The sequence below is a fragment of the Oncorhynchus gorbuscha genome, linkage group LG08 (genome assembly GCF_021184085.1).
Source record: "Oncorhynchus gorbuscha isolate QuinsamMale2020 ecotype Even-year linkage group LG08, OgorEven_v1.0, whole genome shotgun sequence".
NCBI classification, from domain to species: Eukaryota; Metazoa; Chordata; class Actinopteri; order Salmoniformes; family Salmonidae; genus Oncorhynchus; species Oncorhynchus gorbuscha.
Genome location: NC_060180.1, coordinates 13,167,504 through 13,185,513, shown reverse-complemented (window position 1 = coordinate 13,185,513; position 18,010 = coordinate 13,167,504). Strand labels below are relative to the sequence as shown.

Below are 18,010 nucleotides of genomic sequence, written 5' to 3'. Positions count from 1 at the left end.
AAGCATGCTCAGTCTCTTTATTGAACGTTCTTCATTGTCCAGCAATTGGCATATTCTGGGTCTGGGAAACACGTCCTACGTAAATCTCTCAACACGATTACGATTATTTGTGTGTATCTTAGTTTGACAACTGTATAAATCATTTTGCGTCCTAATACAGGTCATTCACTAAATGACGATGGGCTCATTTAATCGAGAGGTTGACAGAACCAGTTATTTCTCAGTAAAGCTGCATGCAGCAATCTTCAGTAAATGTACATCACCTAACCTCATTTATTTCCACCACTCCTCTGTTACATAACAACACACTTTGAATGAAAGAATGTGTCTGAGAAAATAATACAAAGATTCTGAGACTTTTTATGATGCTCCTCAGTGCACCCATGAGAGAGGGTGAGTTTGGAATATGCTGGTACAGTCGTAGTGCATAGAGATGGCCACTAGGGACAGTATGTCAGCTGTAATTTGAACGGAACTTTAGGGCATTGCGCGTGGATGTTTGTGTTCCAAAAGGACAGGGTGGGAGTTAGATGGGTGACGTAGCCTACATATATGATAGTCGTAGAGGTGGTGGAATGATTGAGGTGAATATACAGATGTAGGATCTTAATTTGACCTGTATTGTTGCAGGAAAATAATCTTGCAACAACAGGGTGTTATTGTTTAGTCCATAATATTGCTTTATATGTGATTAGCTGGTCAAAATGAGGCTACATGAAAAGTGGAATACGTTAACACTGCCATGTGTTTTCATTGAATTTATGTAAATCAAGAACATTTATGTAATTCCTGCAAAGCAGGAAAACTCTCAGCAACAAAAGAGTGATCAAATTAAGTTCCTACATTTGTAGCCTACAGCTGGGTGAGCTTGGTTAATGTTTCAGTCGAATGTAAGCTACGCATGTTAGACCAAATGATGTGTCCTATTGAAATTATGAAATTCGACAAAAATATACAACCGAATGAATTTGTTAGACAACTCAAACAATTATTTAAACAACAATTTCAATGTAAAAGTATTTGAATACATGAATGAATTCGTTGTCTGCGATCTACAGGTGATTGCTCCTTCAGTCAAGTCAAGCTGTCCTGTGGCGTATTCCAGAGGCGCAGTCCACTTTCGTCGTTCTGAAAGGCGACGTGACCTGGTAGATCTAACCAAACAATTTCAAGATATTTCCGTTTATGCTCAGTCACAAGAAATATCCTTTAATTGTAAGATTATGCCTATCATGCATCTTCATATTGCACTTTAAACTTCTTCTCAGCACCTGTTCCCTTCTTGTAAGCGGGTAAAATAACAAATTAAATGCCTAATTTATACCCATCCCCTTTAAATCTATGGAATTGTGAACCTGCATAAAATTGGATTCGGCTCAATATGACATGACATTGATTCATCCTCAGTTATTAGCATATAGGCATTCAACAATTACCATACTAGTTATCGCCACAGGAGTGGCCCATTAATTCGTTTGTTCAGCGTTTTGTGAAGAGACTAATCAATCAGTCAGTCAAGTAACGCGTAAAGGCATAATCGATCAATCAATCAGCATTCATTTGCATATGTCTGTAGTTCCTCAATCTTCGCTTCTGGCCAAATCCCACTGTTGCCAAGTCAATTAGGTTTTCTCTCTGGCTGTTTCCTATGACCAGAACTTCTGCGCTGAAAAATGTTAAGTTCTGTCAAATGTCCACCATCCATCACTTTTCACCGGTGATCACCTTATGACTAGATCCCCTTCTTCGGCTCGACATCTGCGTCCGCGTCTTCTCTCACCCCGTTGCTCTGCTCTTTTAGTTTCTGGACATTAGCCTATACATCAAATTATAACTTGTAAATCATAATGCATTTTGGCAAGCAGGGGCAGAACCATATAGCCTAATCGAGTTTTCGATCAGACTACCAATGTATATCATGTAGGCCTACCGCAATAAATAAGACTATATTCAGTGTTTGCAATTATTTAGTAGCCATCATCCAAGCATACACTGCATAGTTGTCTATCAGCCTCAAGGTAGGCTACTCTAAAAACATTGCGCTCTGCCCGCGTCTCTCTCCGGCTAGAACAAATTCCATTTTACCCGGCTTCTCCGGACAGCACGGTGAAGTGAAGTCTCTGCAGTCACGTGGGTCGGGCGAACAAGCGATTTAACGATTCAGGGTGTGTGTATGTGAGTGTCTCTCTCTCTTTCTCTCTCTCTGTGATTACAGGGGGGTGTCCCTCCGCATTTTTGCAGCTTGCCATGCTTTTAGACACAGTGAGCGCTGGAGAAAGCGAGAGCGAGAGACGGAACGCCGGGCTCAGTAGCTGTCTTTGAATACAACCACGGGGTTCCCAACCTTTCTTCCCTTATTTTCCCCTCACTCTCCGTTTAAAACAGTTATTTCCCTTGTTATAAATATAGTTTTGAGTTTTTCTTTAGTATTTCCTTCATTTGGAGGCTTCTGAATGACAGTTGTGATTTGTATCGTTTTTGGACATTGTTTGTGGTGACCCATTGGATTGTCGAACAGCCGAGGAAGCTTGGATGAGCTGCTTCGATAAAAGCCAGAAATGGAGTTGCTGTTGATCTGCCTTTCCCTCTGGATATTGCAATGCAATTCTGCCGGAGCGGACTCCATCATTCATATTGGTAAGGACCCTGGACAGCTATGCGCGGGTTTTAGTGAGACGTGCTGCAGAAACATCTAGAACCATCACTGTGTAGCAGAGACAAATGCATGCGAAGCACGTAACTGTAACGCGTGAAGGGCAGCCTCAGGGATGTTTTGCGGAATAAATCATCTAGTTTGACTGCGTCCGATGTAAACTGAAAGTTTGGATCCAGTCAATGTTAACTTGAGGTATAGTCTCCTGAAAATAACCCTGTTTCCATCTTGGTGTAGGAAATGTAAACATTCTCCGGCGTCATTTTTTTGTTAGGCTATCAGAGAAAGTCTAGCTAACAAGTGAATGGAGTGGATCGATTTCTTAAATGTCAATCATTTAGCAAAGACATGGCATTTATTTTCACCAGTAGCAGTGCCTTGTCCCCCCCATCAGCTTTTGAAGAATCAATGTCACTTGAGCGGTTCACGGATTGTTATGCCCTCCCCCTCCTAAATCAGACCTCAAGCCTTAACTTTTAATGGAACGTGATCGCAATATCAATAGCATTACAGATGGGTTGTCAATCGGTTTTCATTGTGAAAGATGCAATACTGTCCTTACATTGGATTGTGTAGTCTAAACCCCGAGGGAGCTTTTCTGCCAACATATGCTTGATGTTTGATCTGCCCGTTTTCCAGCACCTAAAAAGCACGAGTTGTCATTGTATTGCGGAGAATAAACTCATGGTGATACAGAATGTTAAAGATAGATTGCGGGATTTACATTGATCTCCACAAATACATGCATAAATGCTAAACTGAAGTATAGCCTTTAGTACCACTAGTTAAATAATTTGAAAAACCTGGTTTGAAATGGAATTGATATGCCCGACCTCGACGATAAATCCCACACCTTCCATAGCCCCCTCCCTCCCTCCCTCCCTCTCTCTCGCTCGCTCGCTCGCTCACTCAAACACACACACGCGTGCAAATATATGGTAGTCTATTTCTTTATAAGAGAAATGGATATGCATATTCTCAACACTGATCATAATGCTGTTGCGTAGTTGCACCACCTTTCAAGAACAAGACGAAACACGAGTTTATTACACATTTGTATAATATTAGGCTACTGCTGCATACCCTAATTGTGTCCTTTACTTTGTACTTGCCATACGGTATATAGGCCTACATATAATGTATTATTTCACATTGCACTGCTTACCAAATAGGAGCAGCAAGTGCTCTCGCTCTCTCCTCTGGGTCATTCTCCAGGGAAATTGCGGTGTGGTTTTAATATTAATAGACTTTAATAACCCTGATAACTCGGATGACCCAGATAATACAATTCATTATCCCACTTTTTATTGTATTATGCAACACTTGGTTTCGGGGAATATCTGTGGTTGATCTCAAGTGGGGATGTCTGTAGATGTGGCTATTGGGTTATCTCGCTTTGATTAATGTGTAAGTGTGTGTCTGTGTCCGTCTGTCTGTCTCTTTCTCTCTCTCGCTCTCAATCTTGCTCTCTCAAAGATAGTGCTAGGGAGTTTAACCGAAGCTACACTCACGCAGTAAATGGCTTAAATTGCTTAAATGTGCCTTCATGGTCCGAATACACCATGCCACTTTATTTTGTAGGTTTCCTATAACATTTCACTCAGTGACACTAGTGTGTATGTAACCCACTGTACTACAGCGATACCTCCATACACTGTCCTCAATAGACATCAGCCAGAGTTGCAACTGACACGCAGCTATAGTGGTCAACCACAGGTACATTTTTCCTCTTGAAATTGTCTTGCATATAGATCTCTATGTTTTCCTAAACAACACGCTTCTGCTCTCAGTTCAACAGGACGTGAATTGAATCGCTTTACTGTCGCTTTCCAAGTCGTGAAATGTATTGTGTGTCGCACAAAATAGCGAGGCGCTTTTGCTCTCACTAGGGCCGTCAAATGTTTAGGCTGCTGCAGACACTATGTAGGTTCTAGTCTATTTTTCAACTCTTAATGGTTAAATTAGTGAGAAATACAGTGCCTTTAGAAAGTATTCACAGCCTTGACTTTTTCCACATTTTGTTGTGTTACAGCCTACAGTCAAATATGAGACGTGTCACTGGCCTACACACAATACTCCACAATGTCAAAGTGGAATATAAAAGTTTATAGTCATCACTATGACACAAGATTGTACTATTGATTTTGTCAGGGGCTGGGTTCATTTTCTAACTCTCAAATGGCATGAACATTTTTGGGGGTCACATAATTGACAGTCAAACTATCCCTTAAATAGCAACCAGCATTTTTCACTGCTGATATCCAATACCACCTGGCAGCGCCAGATTAGGGCAGGGAACATGCCTCAGGGCAGGAGGGGGTTAGACCCCAGATATCATATCATTTTTTTATTTATCCATTATTTTTACCAGGTAAGTTGACTGAGAACACACTCTCATTTGCAGCAACGACCTGGGGAATAGTTACAGGTGAGAGAAGGGGGATGAATGAGCTAATTGTAAACTGGGGATTATTAGGTGACCATGATGGTTTGAGGGCCAGATTGGGGATTTAGCCAGGACACTGAGGTTAACACCCCTACTCTCACAATAAGTGCCATGGGATCTTTAATGACCTCAGAGAGTCTGGATGTCCTATCCGAAAGACAGCACCCTACACAGGGCAGTGTCACTGCCCCGGGGCATTGGATGTTATTTTTTTTTAGACCAGAGGAAAGAGTGCCTCCTACTGGCCCTCCAACACCACTTCCAGCAGCATCAGGTCTCCCATCCAGGAACTGACCAAGACCAACCCTGCTTAGCTTCAGAAGCAAGCCAGCAGTGGTATGCAGGGTGGTATGCTGCTGGCAAAATGTGTAGAATTGCACGAAATTAGCTTTAAACTGGCAACGCAGTTTGGGGAGGTGGGGGGGGGGGGGGCGGTAGTAGTCCGGCCCTGCTGTGTCAAGATTCATTAAAGTTAACTAACATAAAACGTGGTTTGTGTGAAGGCAGTATCCCGGAATCAGTTTTAACAGGACGTGCACCTTATCTCCCCCCCTCTCGGTTAATTGATTTCAACGCGATAATCGATAGGAGTGATTGACAAAACAGTGTTGCATCTCTCTTTCTGTTTTGGTGACCCCTGTATCAAAATGCAACATCCTAAAACATAGCTGACTGTGTTCTGTAGGTTGTCCTCTAAACTGTGATGTAAAAATGATGCATATGCCCCTTGTACAAATACAAGCAGTATGATTACAATTGTTGCACATGCATGTGTCCTGTAGATAGTGCATTTTATGTTTCGGTTTTCAATACATAATGAACTGTTTCTGCATATTGGTTATTGATTTGGACACTTTAAAACTGTGTTTTGACGTTGGGCTACTTATCAAAATGTTTACAAGAAGCAGTGACAGAATCATGTTCAACTGCAGTTTTAGGAATATAAATTAAACTTTCAACATACATTTCCAATGGTATTGTACTTAATCAGGTAAAAACTGCTGAATGAGTCCAAAAACATGCTGTGATTGATTTATTTGGATTATATAGCAGAAATCACCAAAAACGGGTTTGCCCTGCCTACTCACAGGTCCATATGTGAAATAAATCCCATTGACAGTTTCCACATCTGTAGGCTACTCCACAGCCAGAGCTTGTGACTCTGCCGCACTCCAATGTTCTATGGTTGATCTTTGCTGCTAATAAATAGGCAAAAGACCTAACCAAAGATCCATGTCTGGAAAGGTATTTGTTTTGCACATGTTTATGAACATTTGTAATCTCACCTGTGCTAGAGTGGTTATCAAGAACTTTTGACAAGGTTAGCCACTATGCCTACAGTAAATATGTAGCATTAATAATATTTATTTAGGCATCCAAATAGCGCATATACCACAAAGAGCAATCGATAAGGTAGTTCGGTGTAAACTGCACCATCATTTAAAAATGGATAGATACTCTGCTGGATCAAGTAAACCTGTTGGTGAATGAAAAAAGCATGGGCACAGTTCACAGTTTATTTTCCCACAAAATAAGTGAGCCTATATTGATTTATTTTGCTCCAACAGGTGCCATATTTGAGGAAAACGCTGGAAGGGATGACGAAATTTTCCAACTTGCCATTTCCGACCTAAGTCTCAACGACGACATTCTACAAAGTGAAAAAATCACCCACTCTGTAAAATCTATTGAGGCTAACAACCCATTTCAAGCAGTGCAGGAAGGTAAGTGACCCGGCAGAATATTTTTTTGTATCGATTGCTTTGCTGTTATATCTAATTGCTTAGGACCGGAGGGTTGGGGACACCATTTCAGCTTTGTGATTTCTGATGGCATGAGGGTGTTTATATTCTTATCATGGTTAAAAACTTGCAGGCTGTTGAAAAATTATTTCAATTTTCTTGTTTCCATAGTTTGTTGTATCTATTGCATTCTTAGTTACATGTAAGTATTGAGTCAAAGTTCAGACTGGTGATTATGAACTTAAATCTCTTTTCTCAGATGCAGATAATCAGCTTTAGAATGTGGATAGATTGAATCTCACTTTTTAATGTTGTTGATTCACATCTACAGCTTCACAGTGCTAAAAGTGCTTGTCTCCTGTAGCTTGCATAGTCAGTGCCCTTCAAATCACTGAGGTATAATACCAACTGGAGACTGCATCCAAAATTTTCGACCATTGTTTTCAAGGTAGTCTACTCATGCCCATTGTCTATATCCAGGTTGCGTCTAGTTTATACAACCAACATCACATGCGCGCTAGCACTCAGTGCGCACAGGGAGCAGCGCGAGCAGCGATGATGTCATCACGTCATCCACAAACATGGCAGACATTGGATGAATATAAAACGTTAATATCTTCGGCTGTGAGTGATGGGGGGAAAAAATCGACCTCAGCAACAATTATTTGAATAATTCAACATCTCAAAAAATGTACACAGAGGTGATGAATAAAGTGTCTTTTTAGGAATTTTCTAACCTGACTTTTCTATGTGGCCGTCAATGGAAATTGTCTTTCTGGGCCAGCTAAACTGCAGTATTGATTCGAAACTGCAGGAGCAGTCAAAACTGTTCTTATACTGTAGACCGGAACCCTGGCCCCTTGGTTCAAATATGATGTTACCCAACAGCTGACATTATAACAATACATCATACAGGTAACTGCCAAAATAAAGGAAATATCAACATAAAGTGTCTTAATAGGGTGCTGGGCCTCCACGAGCCAGAACAGCTTCAATGCGCCGTGTCTAGAACTCTGTTGGAGGGATGCAACACCATTCTTCCATGACTAATTCCATCATTTGGCGTTTTGTTAAAAAATGCTGTCTCAGGCACTGCTCCAGAATCTCCCAGAAGTGTTCAATTGGGCTGAGATCTGGTGACTGAGACACACACACACACACCTAACCGCAACCCTAAACTGTAACCCAAACCCAAACAATGACAGGCCTGGTAAGAGGCCTCCTGTGGGGATGGGGGCTGGGATAAACATAAAAAAAACACACACACACACACACACCCTTTAAACCATCTATGCTCCATGGATATCCCTATTTCAAACTCAATGAGGTCACTTCTTCTAGCCATGGTAGCAAAAATAATGGGAAACTGGGCATTTTTATACATGATCCTAAGCATGAGGGGATGTTAATTGCTTAATTAACTCAACAACTATGCCTTTGTGGAAGCACTGGCTTTCAATATACACTGAACAAAAATATAAACGCAACATGTAAAGTGTTAGTTCCATGTTTCATGAGCAAAAAACAACAAACAATAAAAGGCCACTTTAAAATGTGGAGTACTATTTCTAGTATTTCTATTTCTAGTCGTTGCCTTTCTAGGAGTATTTCTATTTGTAATAAAGCCCTTTAGTAGGGAAAAACAAATTCTGATTGGATGGGCTTGGCTACACAGACTTGGCTACACAGGCTTGGCTCCACAGTGGGTGGCCCTGGCTGCCAAGTGGGTGGGCCTATGCCCTCTTAGGCCCACCCGTGGCTGTGCCACTGCCCAATCATGTGAACTCCATAGATTAGGAGTTCACATGACTGGGCAGTGGTTTCCTTACATTAACTGTAACTCAGTAAAATCTTAGATATTGTTGCATGTTGCATTTATGTTTCTATCCGGTATACTTCGTATGCCTCATTTACGGAAGTGTTTCCTTTATTTTGGCAGTTAGCTGTATATAACCCGAGGAGAACACAACAGTATTAAAGGCTTAGAGAAGTTGCCAAAGAGAATATTGACCTTGTCAGACATACAGAATGGCATAGAACGAGAGTGGTGAACAATTATAAAACTTTTACATGCCTCCCCTCCCCAACATAATGGTAACTTAAACGAGGAGTAATTGGCTTATGTTGAAGCTTTTGTTAGAGCTGTTGTAAGGGATTGTTGATTCGATTGAATTGGACTGAATGTTCAGCTAGGCAAACTAAATGTTAGTGGATGATTAATGAACTGGATACTAATATATTTGCCAAGGCCATGATGGTGGTATTGAATGATGTTTCCATGCACTGTGAAAGAGAATGGAACCCTCATGAAATTAACCTAATAGCTAGGGATCTGCTACAGCCATTTAGTCCACTGCATCCTTTTACAATGGTCTTGGAATAGAATAGTTACTCCGTTACGGAAGTGCTCAAATAGTAATACCCATTGATTCTTGAAGAATATAACTGATACATGCCTCATGAGCTTAGTTCAACTGTAGTGTCCCGTCAGAACCCAAAATATAACCTTGTTTTACTCCAGCGTTTGTAAAGCATGTAAATATTAACAAACACTGTATATATACTATAGCCTTGAAACATGGTTAAAACTATCATTTTGATATCATGGATGGTCAGTCCTAGTATGTCACGGCTGGCTGAAGGACTGGACCAAGGTGCAGCATGGTAAGCGTACATTTTATTTATTTAAAAATGACGCGGACAAAACAAAGAACGAAACCAAAACCGTGACGCTTTGGGCTATGTGCCCTGAACAAAGTCAAAATTAACTTCACACAAAACAGGTGGGGGAAAAGGGTACCTAAGTATGGTTCTCAATCAGAGACAACGATAGACATCTGTCCCTGATTGAGAACCATACCAGGCCAAGACATAGAAATACAAAACATAGAAAAAAGGACATAGAATACCCACCCTAGTCACACTCTGGCCTAACCAAAATAGAGAATAAAAAACCTCTCTATGGCCAGGGTGTGACATAGTATCCATAGCTCTGTCTATGAATTTGAGAGTGGTTACATCTCTCCAAGCCCATTCCTCAGCTTTTTACTAAAACAGAGTTCCAAAGCGGGTTCACTGCGGGTTCCAAAGCAGGTTCACTACAGGTTCCAAAGCGGGTTCACTGCGGGTTCCAAAGCGGGTTCACTGCGGGTTCCAAAGCGGGTTCACTGTGGGTTCCAAAGCGAGTTCACTGCGGGTTCCAAAGCGGGTTCATTGCTTTGTCATTGTTTAAACTGCAGATTCTAGCTTTAAGTTAATACTGAAGTGATTTTTGCACGATAAAAGTGAGTTGACTTCTATTTAGAAATGTGTTTGCTTTTCTCGTCCTAATTCAGAGTCGTTGCTTATCATCAAAACATGTATAAAAAAGCAATTTTCTGTTAATAAAGGGCATCTACCGTTACAGCAGGCGATCATTTCCCAGCTCTGAAAGTACAAGAGAAGACAACAGATTTTTATTTCTGGCTGCATGCCAAACAAATCAGAGCAGAAGACTTATGACAACAACACAAAGATCTACTGGGGATCAAGGCTGATTGATAGCTTTCAACGGGAACCTACTGGTTGTTCTCCACTGGACATTCCTGCTGCTTAGTCTATGATGATTTCCTTTGGTTATTATTATACACTGCTCAAAGAAATAAAGGGAACACTTAAACAACACAATGTAACTCCAAGTCAATCACACTTCTGTGAAATCAAACTGTCCACTTCGGAAGCAACACTGATTGACAATAAATGTCACATGCTGTTGGGTAAATGGAATAGACAACAGGTGGAAATGATAGGCAATTAGCAAGACGCCCCCAATAAAGGAGTGGTTCTGCAGGTGGTGACCACAGACCACTTCTCAGTTCCTATGCTTCCTGGCTGATGTTTTGGTGGTATGAGGGCCCGACGTCCACAGGTGGGGGTTGTGCTTACAGCCCAACACCGTGCAGGACGTTTTGAATTTGCCAGAGAACACCAAGATTGGTAAATTCGCCACTGGCGCCCTGTGCTCTTCACAGATGAAAGCAGGTTCACACTGAGCACATGTGACAGACATGACAGAGTCTGGAGACGCCGTGGAGAACATTCTGCTGCCTGCAACATCCTCCAGCATGACCGGTTTGGCGGTGGGTCAGTCATGGTGTGGGGTGGCATTTCTTTGGGGGGCCGCACAGCCCTCCATGTGCTCGCCAGAGGTAGCCTGACAGCCATTAGGTACCGAGATGAGATCCTCAGACCCCTTGTGAGACCATATGTTGGTGCGGTTGGCCCTGGGTTCCTCCTAATGCAAGACAATGCTAGACCTCATGTGGCTGGAGTGTGTCAGCAGTTCCTGCAAGAGGAAGGTATTGATACTATGGACTGGCCCGCCCGTTCCCCAGACCTGAATCCAATTGAGCACATCTGGGACATCATGTCTCGCTCCATCCACCAACGCCACGTTGCACCACAGACTGTCCAGGAGTTGGCGGATGCTTTAGTCCAGGTCTGGGAGGAGATATCTCAGGAGACCATCCGCCACCTCATCAGGAGCATGCCCAGGCGTTGTAGGGAGGGCATACAGGCACGTGGAGGCCACACACACTATTGATCCTCATTTTGACTTGTTTTAAGGACATTACATCAAAGTTGGATCAGCCTGAAGTGTGGTTTTCCACGTTAATTTTGAGTCTGACTCCAAATCCAGACCTCCGTGGGTTGATACATTTGATTTCCATTGATCATTTTTGTTTGATTTTGTTGTCAGCACATTCAACTATGTAAAGAAAAAAGTATTTAATAAGAATATTTCATTCATTCAGATCTAGGATAGGTTATTTTAGTGTTCCCTTAATTTTTTTGAGCAGTGTAGCTTACCAAGTCACTATTTCCACACTGGCAGTGCTATTTATTTATTGTTGATTGGGGGTGTTTGGAACTCGGGGCTTACCGGTCGATGAGGCACCAGGATCGATGAGCCTTCCCGGGACTGTGGTGTGTGTGTGAGATGAGTGGATGGTTGAGTGGCAGTAGGGTCATGTTGACCTTTGCTTTGCTGTTTTGTTCACATTCACCCTGTGACTGCCACTAAGGACCCTGCCAGTGTACCGCCAGGGAGGAAGAGACAGGCAGGTCTGGGCAGAAGTGTGAAGAGAACAATGATCAGAATAAGAATGAGCGGGTGCGAAGGAGGAGTGCTTAGGAAAGGAAAAGTGTAGGCATGAGGAAAAGAAGAAGAGTGTAGGCATGAGGAAAAGAAGAAGAGTGTAGGCATGAGGAAAAGAAGAAGAGGGTAGGCATGAGGAAAAGAAGAAGAGTGTAGGCATGAGGAAAAGAAGAAGAGTGTAGGCATGAGGAAAAGAAGAAGAGTGTAGGCATGAGGAAAAGAAGAAGAGTGTAGGCATGAGGAAAAGAAGAAGAGTGTAGGCATGAGGAAAAGAAGAAGAGTGTAGGCATGAGGAAAAGAAGAAGAGTGTAGGCATGAGGAAAAGAAGAAGAGTGTAGGCATGAGGAAAAGAAGAAAAGTGTAGGCATGAGGAAAAGAAGAAAAGTGTAGGCATGAGGAAAAGAAGAAGAGTGTAGGCATGAGGAAAAGAAGAAGAGTGTAGGCATGAGGAAAAGAAGAAGAGTGTAGGCATGAGGAAAAGAAGAAGAGTGTAGGCATGAGGAAAAGAAGAAGAGTGTAGGCATGAGGAAAAGAAGAAGAGTGAAGGAGAAGATCCGTAGGAGGGTAAGAGGAAAAACAGCTGTTGCATTAGAATACCTTTCTCTGTGATCTAGAGGGACTAAGGTGATGAGAGCTTCCATATTAGCATGAAGTTGATCACTGGATGATGAGGTTTGGGTTAGGTGACATCCTTCACGTCAAGACTGATATAGATTCAGGTCAATTCTAAAAAGGGGTTGAGACCTGTGCATGACTCAAATTTACAAACAATCAATGTCAAGTTAGTTAGTTATTTCTGCGGCAGATGAGGGTCTATTTTATTCACCGAGTTGAGATGCAGTAATTTGTTGAGGGCTTTGTACCAATACCCCCCAACACCCACTACTACAACTCCATTTACATCAACTCCTCCCAAGGGAAAAGTCAAGGAGAAATGAATTGCTTTAAGCACATAGACTTAGAAAACCCTCCTCCAATAACTGTAAGGTTCACTTTCACCTTCCTTTACTACACGTGCCAAAGGATCAAATGATAGCTCCTTTTAGAGTATTGACGTGGCCAATGCAATATCCCCACTAGATTCCCCACTTATGACAACTCATTATTCACAACGCTCTAAACATGATGGAAAGCTGGTCTTTGACCATTATTGTCCCGGCCTGTGGTTTAATAACCGTAGGTAAATCTCCATAATGGATTTGTTTGTGTTTTTATGTCTATTTCCTGGATGTAGTGAGGAGAATGATTATGTCATCTTTTCCAGGCCTGTTAATTACCCAATGGTTATTTTGAATCCGTCATAAGCTCTTTGATAGGCCTGCAGACACGGAACTGCTTCAATCAGCTAAGTGAGGTCACAGCCGTGGTGTACATTTCACCCTTTCATTTAATCCATGTCTAACACTATTCCTATAATTATACTGGATGTTTCCGGGACTGGCTTGGTCAGGCTGCTTATTGTGCATTGATGGTGGATTGTATAGTATGGAGGGTTTACGATAACATTGTGTGCTAATACACGGAGCTGCACTGCCGAGGGGCTGTGTAGATTTGCATGACAAACTGCATTGTTGTTTAAAGAGTAGTTAGCCTGTAGTGAGAGTCGATTAGATTTAAATTTGATTTTGGCTGAGGTCTCTGATTATCTTCTTGGCCTTCCTGCTACACCTGGTATTGTGGGTGTCTTGGAGGGCAGGCTGTGTGCACCCAATGGTGCGTTCGGCTGAGCATACCATACCAGCCTCTGTAGAGCCTTACGATCAGCAGTGGTGGAGCTGCCATGCCAGGCTGTGATGTAGCCTGACATTATGCTCTCGATAGTGCTCCTGTAGAACACTGAGGGCCCTCTGGGACAGGCCGCATTTCTTCAGCCTCCTGAGATTGAAGAGTCGTTGTCGTGCCTTTTTCACCACAGTGTCCGTGTGATTTGACCATTTCAGCTCCTCTGAGATGTGTTCGCCAAGGAACTTGACATTTATGACCTTCTCCATTTCGGCCTTGTTGATGAGGATGGGGCCGTGCCAAGCCTGGTTCCTCCTGAAGTCCACAATCAGTTCCTTTGTTTTGCTGACGTTGAGGGAGAGGTTGTTTACCTGGCACCACACCATAAGGGGTGCCTACCTCCTCTCTTTTAGCCGTCTCATTGTTGTTGGTAATCAGGCCTACTACTGTTGTGTAGTCAGCGAACTTAATGATGGAGTTGGAACTGTGTGAGGCCACGCAGTCGTGGGTATACAGGGAGTACAGGAGGGGACTGAGGACGCACACTTGTGGGGCCCACGTGTTGAGAATCTGTGTCGAGGAGGTAATGTTGCCTACCTTCACCTACCTTCACCAGCCCTTCAGGAAGTCCAGGACCCAGTGGCATAGGGAGGAGGTCAGTCCCAGGGCCTTGAGCTTTGTGATGCGCTTAGAGTGCACTATGAATGTAGAGCTGTAGTCGATGAACAGCATCCTCACATATGCATTCCTTTTGTCCAGGTGGATGAGGTTAGTGTGTAGGTCCATGGTGATTACGTCATCCGTGGATCTGTTGGAGGTAGAAGAATTGGAGAGGGTTGGGTGTGTCGAGGAGGGAGGAGGTGACCTGGTCTTTGACTAACCTCTCGAAGCACTTCATGATGACGGAAGTGAGTTCTATGGGTCAGTAGTCATTCAGTTCAGTTACTTTCCATTTCTTGGGCACAGGGATGATAGTGGACATGAAAATGTCTGAAAACACATCAGCTAGCAGTATACTATGCATGATGCTGCTGCCGTCCAGGTCACTTTGTGCAAGTGTGTGTACATGTGTGGCTGTGTTGGTACTTTATACATGCTGAGTTGGCCGTGTGTGTGTTTGTTTGTGCATATGTGTTAACTAGCGTTTTATTTACTGTTAGTATCCTAGGTGTGTGTGTGTGTGTGTGTGTGTGTGTGTGCGCGCGCATTACTCCTGTACCTTTTACTCACAACCTATTCTACTATGCATAAATACTGCCTTGTCTGTGCATGGTGCATGTGTATTTTCATGCTGTAGTGACCATGCAGTCTACAGCAGAATAAATCACAGATAGGCCTTTCTCTTTTCCAGAGGTCTATCAGACCTGCAGCCCATTGAGACCTGAAAGACACATAGAATATGCATTCGACTATCCCCTTTGTAATGGAGAGAGTCAGCACTGCCTGGCGCTGTAGGTCCTGTCAGAGAATAAAGAGACAAAGTGAGCTGAGAGAGAGAGAGAGAGAGTGTGAGTTATGGTCCAGCCCACTGCTCCTAAATGTAGTCACTGTTCTGTCCCCGTCCTGGAAAGTGTTCCACTGAAGCGTTCAGTACAAGGGTTTGTCCGCTCTGTGCCTAAACCCAGGCTGCTGCTGTCATTCCTTTGGTGCACTGGGATATGTTGTGTCATTCAGGTCATTGACTCGACACGTCTCTGAGTTTCTGTGACACCTCTGAATGCATTGAGAGTGTAGTGTAAGTCATCTCTTGGAATCAGCCCTTAGAGGAATTGCTAGCACTTTGAATGAGTTTTGCCTTTGGAATGTTACGTGTTGGTACCACTGTTGTATTTAAAGGTACACACTAATCTGTATTCAAAGGAGTCATCGGTTTTTCTCTAAATGTCACTGCGAGCTGGGATTTCACTAATCTTTTAATTTGGGTATCAGAAAACAGGCTGGCCCGTTTAAAGCATGGTATCACATATTGAAAAAGTAAAGCAATGTTATTTTGTTTTTTTCCTGCCCTATTCCCTTAGTGATTGGAAGGCCGGTAATTGGCAGGTTTTCAGGAAATGAAATGGTGAACTTTGGATTTACATGTAAACCGAGTGACTGTAATGCACTAATTAGGGTGTTTCAGGTGCATCATCACTCTCTTTTTTCTGTTCTCCCTCATTTCCTCTTGTCCTCCAGCTGATGTGTCTTTTGAAGGTGATTTTTGGTCTTTGGGTGGTGATCTTCCTGGGTCACACTGCTACAGGTTGAGTTTTATTTTGGATGGCAAACATAGGCTCTCATGATATGAGGTCTGGTATAAACTACTGGATTGGACCAAGTACTTTATGTAATTACTGTATGTAAGATTGCCAATCTCTTTTTTATTGTACAATGTTTGTTGCCATATTATCTATCCACAGGTCTGTCTGTAGAAATGATCAATTTCAATGATTAACTGAACTAACAACAACATCTCCATCTTATGCAGGTTATTTTCCTGCATTTCTCTCCCATGTGACAGTAAGAACAGTGCAGGTCGATATGACAAATGCTTTCACTTTTCTGTGACCCCAAATACTCCTCTCCATTACCTGTAATAGTGATGGAGGTGGTAAATAGGAAATCAAGACTGATTGGCTCCTGGGAGATGACCTGTCCAATCAGATGGATGCTGGTGATCGTCTAGGTCACAAGTATATGGCATCATTTCTCTATTTCTATGGTTTGCTGTGCTTTAACATTATTGAGTTGCTTAAAAAGTGCTTGATAAATAGTGATGGAGGGAGGGATGGAGTGAGTGGGGGATGGAGAGGAGGAGGGAGGTCGGAATGAGGGGAGGGAGAGATAGAGAGGAGGAGGTGAGGAGGGAGGTCGGAATGAAGAGGAGGGAGGGATAGAGAGGAGGAGGTGAGGAGGGAGGGATAGAGAGGAGGAGGTGAGGAGGGAGGGATAGAGAGGAGGAAGGAGGGATGATGGAGAGGAGGAAGAGGGATGGAGAGGAAGGATGGTGTAGAAGAGGGATGGAGAGGAGGAATAGAAAGGGGGATGGTGGAGGAGGGAGGGATGGAGTGGAGGAATGGAAAGGGGGAGGGGAGGAATGGAGAGGAGGGAGGGAGTGGAGGAGGGAGGGATGGGGAGGAGGAAGGGATGGGGAGGAAGATGGTGGGAGTAGGAGTTAGGGAGGGTGGTGGTGGGGGTGTTCAGGGCGGAGGCTTTTTTGGGGACCCCCCTCCCTCATGCTGAAGTGCATGGAGGGCAGCATGTATAATTTACTGCTCACCACCTGCACTGTTGGCTGCGGAGGACTCCATTCCAGGACGGAAGACAAGGAGCGGAAAATAAGCCTCAGAGTAAATCCTATTAGTGTATAAACAGGAGGCAACGAGAGGAACATTGGCCGCTTGGCCGCTTCCCACTACTCATTCCTTTCAGAGAGATAGAGAAAAAGAGATGGAGGAAGGGTGAGAGAGAGAAAGAAGAAGGGAGAGAGTGTTGGAGAGAGAGAAGAACAGAGAGAAAGAAGAGAGAGAGAGTGGGAGAGAGAGAAGAAGGGAGAGAGTTGAAGAGAGAGAGAGAAGAAGGGAGAGTTGGAGAGAGAGAAGATGAAGAAGAATGGAGAGAGAAGAAGGGAGAGAGAGAGAAATGGATAGAGGAGAGCTACAGACTGTTAAATCTTAGGTAATAAAAAAGATTACGTTGGTTCAGCTCACTGCCACATTGACTACAAGGCAAGTTTGTGAGCCTTTGTCTGTGGTATCGCCGAGAAACACTGTTCAACTCAGCATCAGTGAGTGGGCCCATCTGCTACTGGGTCACGCTGCTCTCTCCATGCCACAAGTCCTCACAGTCATGCCCAGGCATCATGGATTTATATGGTAGTGAAGCTATGTAAACCCCCAGAAAGAAACGTAAAACCCCAAACCCAATTTTCTGAGTGGAGGTCAAGAGCAGATGAAATCTGGACAAAATGCATGGACATTGGACACTGGACATAATATTAAAGCACATTCCATTCAGACATGCACCACATCCTTTGCCTTTTATTCTATGAATAGTTTTTCAGACAACATCACTTTGAGAGCTATCATGGTTGAAGTCACAGCAAGCTACAAGCTACCAGTGGTGTAAAGTACTGAAGTAAAAATACTTTGAAGTACTACTTAAGTCATTTTTGGAGCTATCTGTACTTTACTGTTTATCTTCTTTGACAACGTTTACTTTTACTCCACTACATCCCTAAAGAAAATAATGTACTTTTTACTCCATACATTGTCCCTGAGACCCACAAGTACTTGTTACATTCCGAATGCTTAGCAGGACAGGAAAATGGT

The 18,010-nt window shown here is 43.1% G+C and overlaps 1 protein-coding gene across 1 annotated transcript in view; it reads left to right on the top strand.

Annotated features, from left to right (window-relative positions):
* The first annotated feature begins 2,238 nt into the window (after window positions 1-2,238).
* LOC124041217 (glutamate receptor ionotropic, delta-1-like) overlaps window positions 2,239-18,010 on the top strand; it is a 379,802-nt gene continuing 364,030 nt past the window's right edge. Inside the window, exons 1-2 of the mRNA XM_046358554.1 lie at window positions 2,239-2,637; window positions 6,668-6,823. Coding sequence (XP_046214510.1) covers window positions 2,559-2,637; window positions 6,668-6,823 — 235 coding nt within the window. The 5' untranslated portion in view covers window positions 2,239-2,558. The remainder of the gene's footprint in view (window positions 2,638-6,667; window positions 6,824-18,010) is intronic.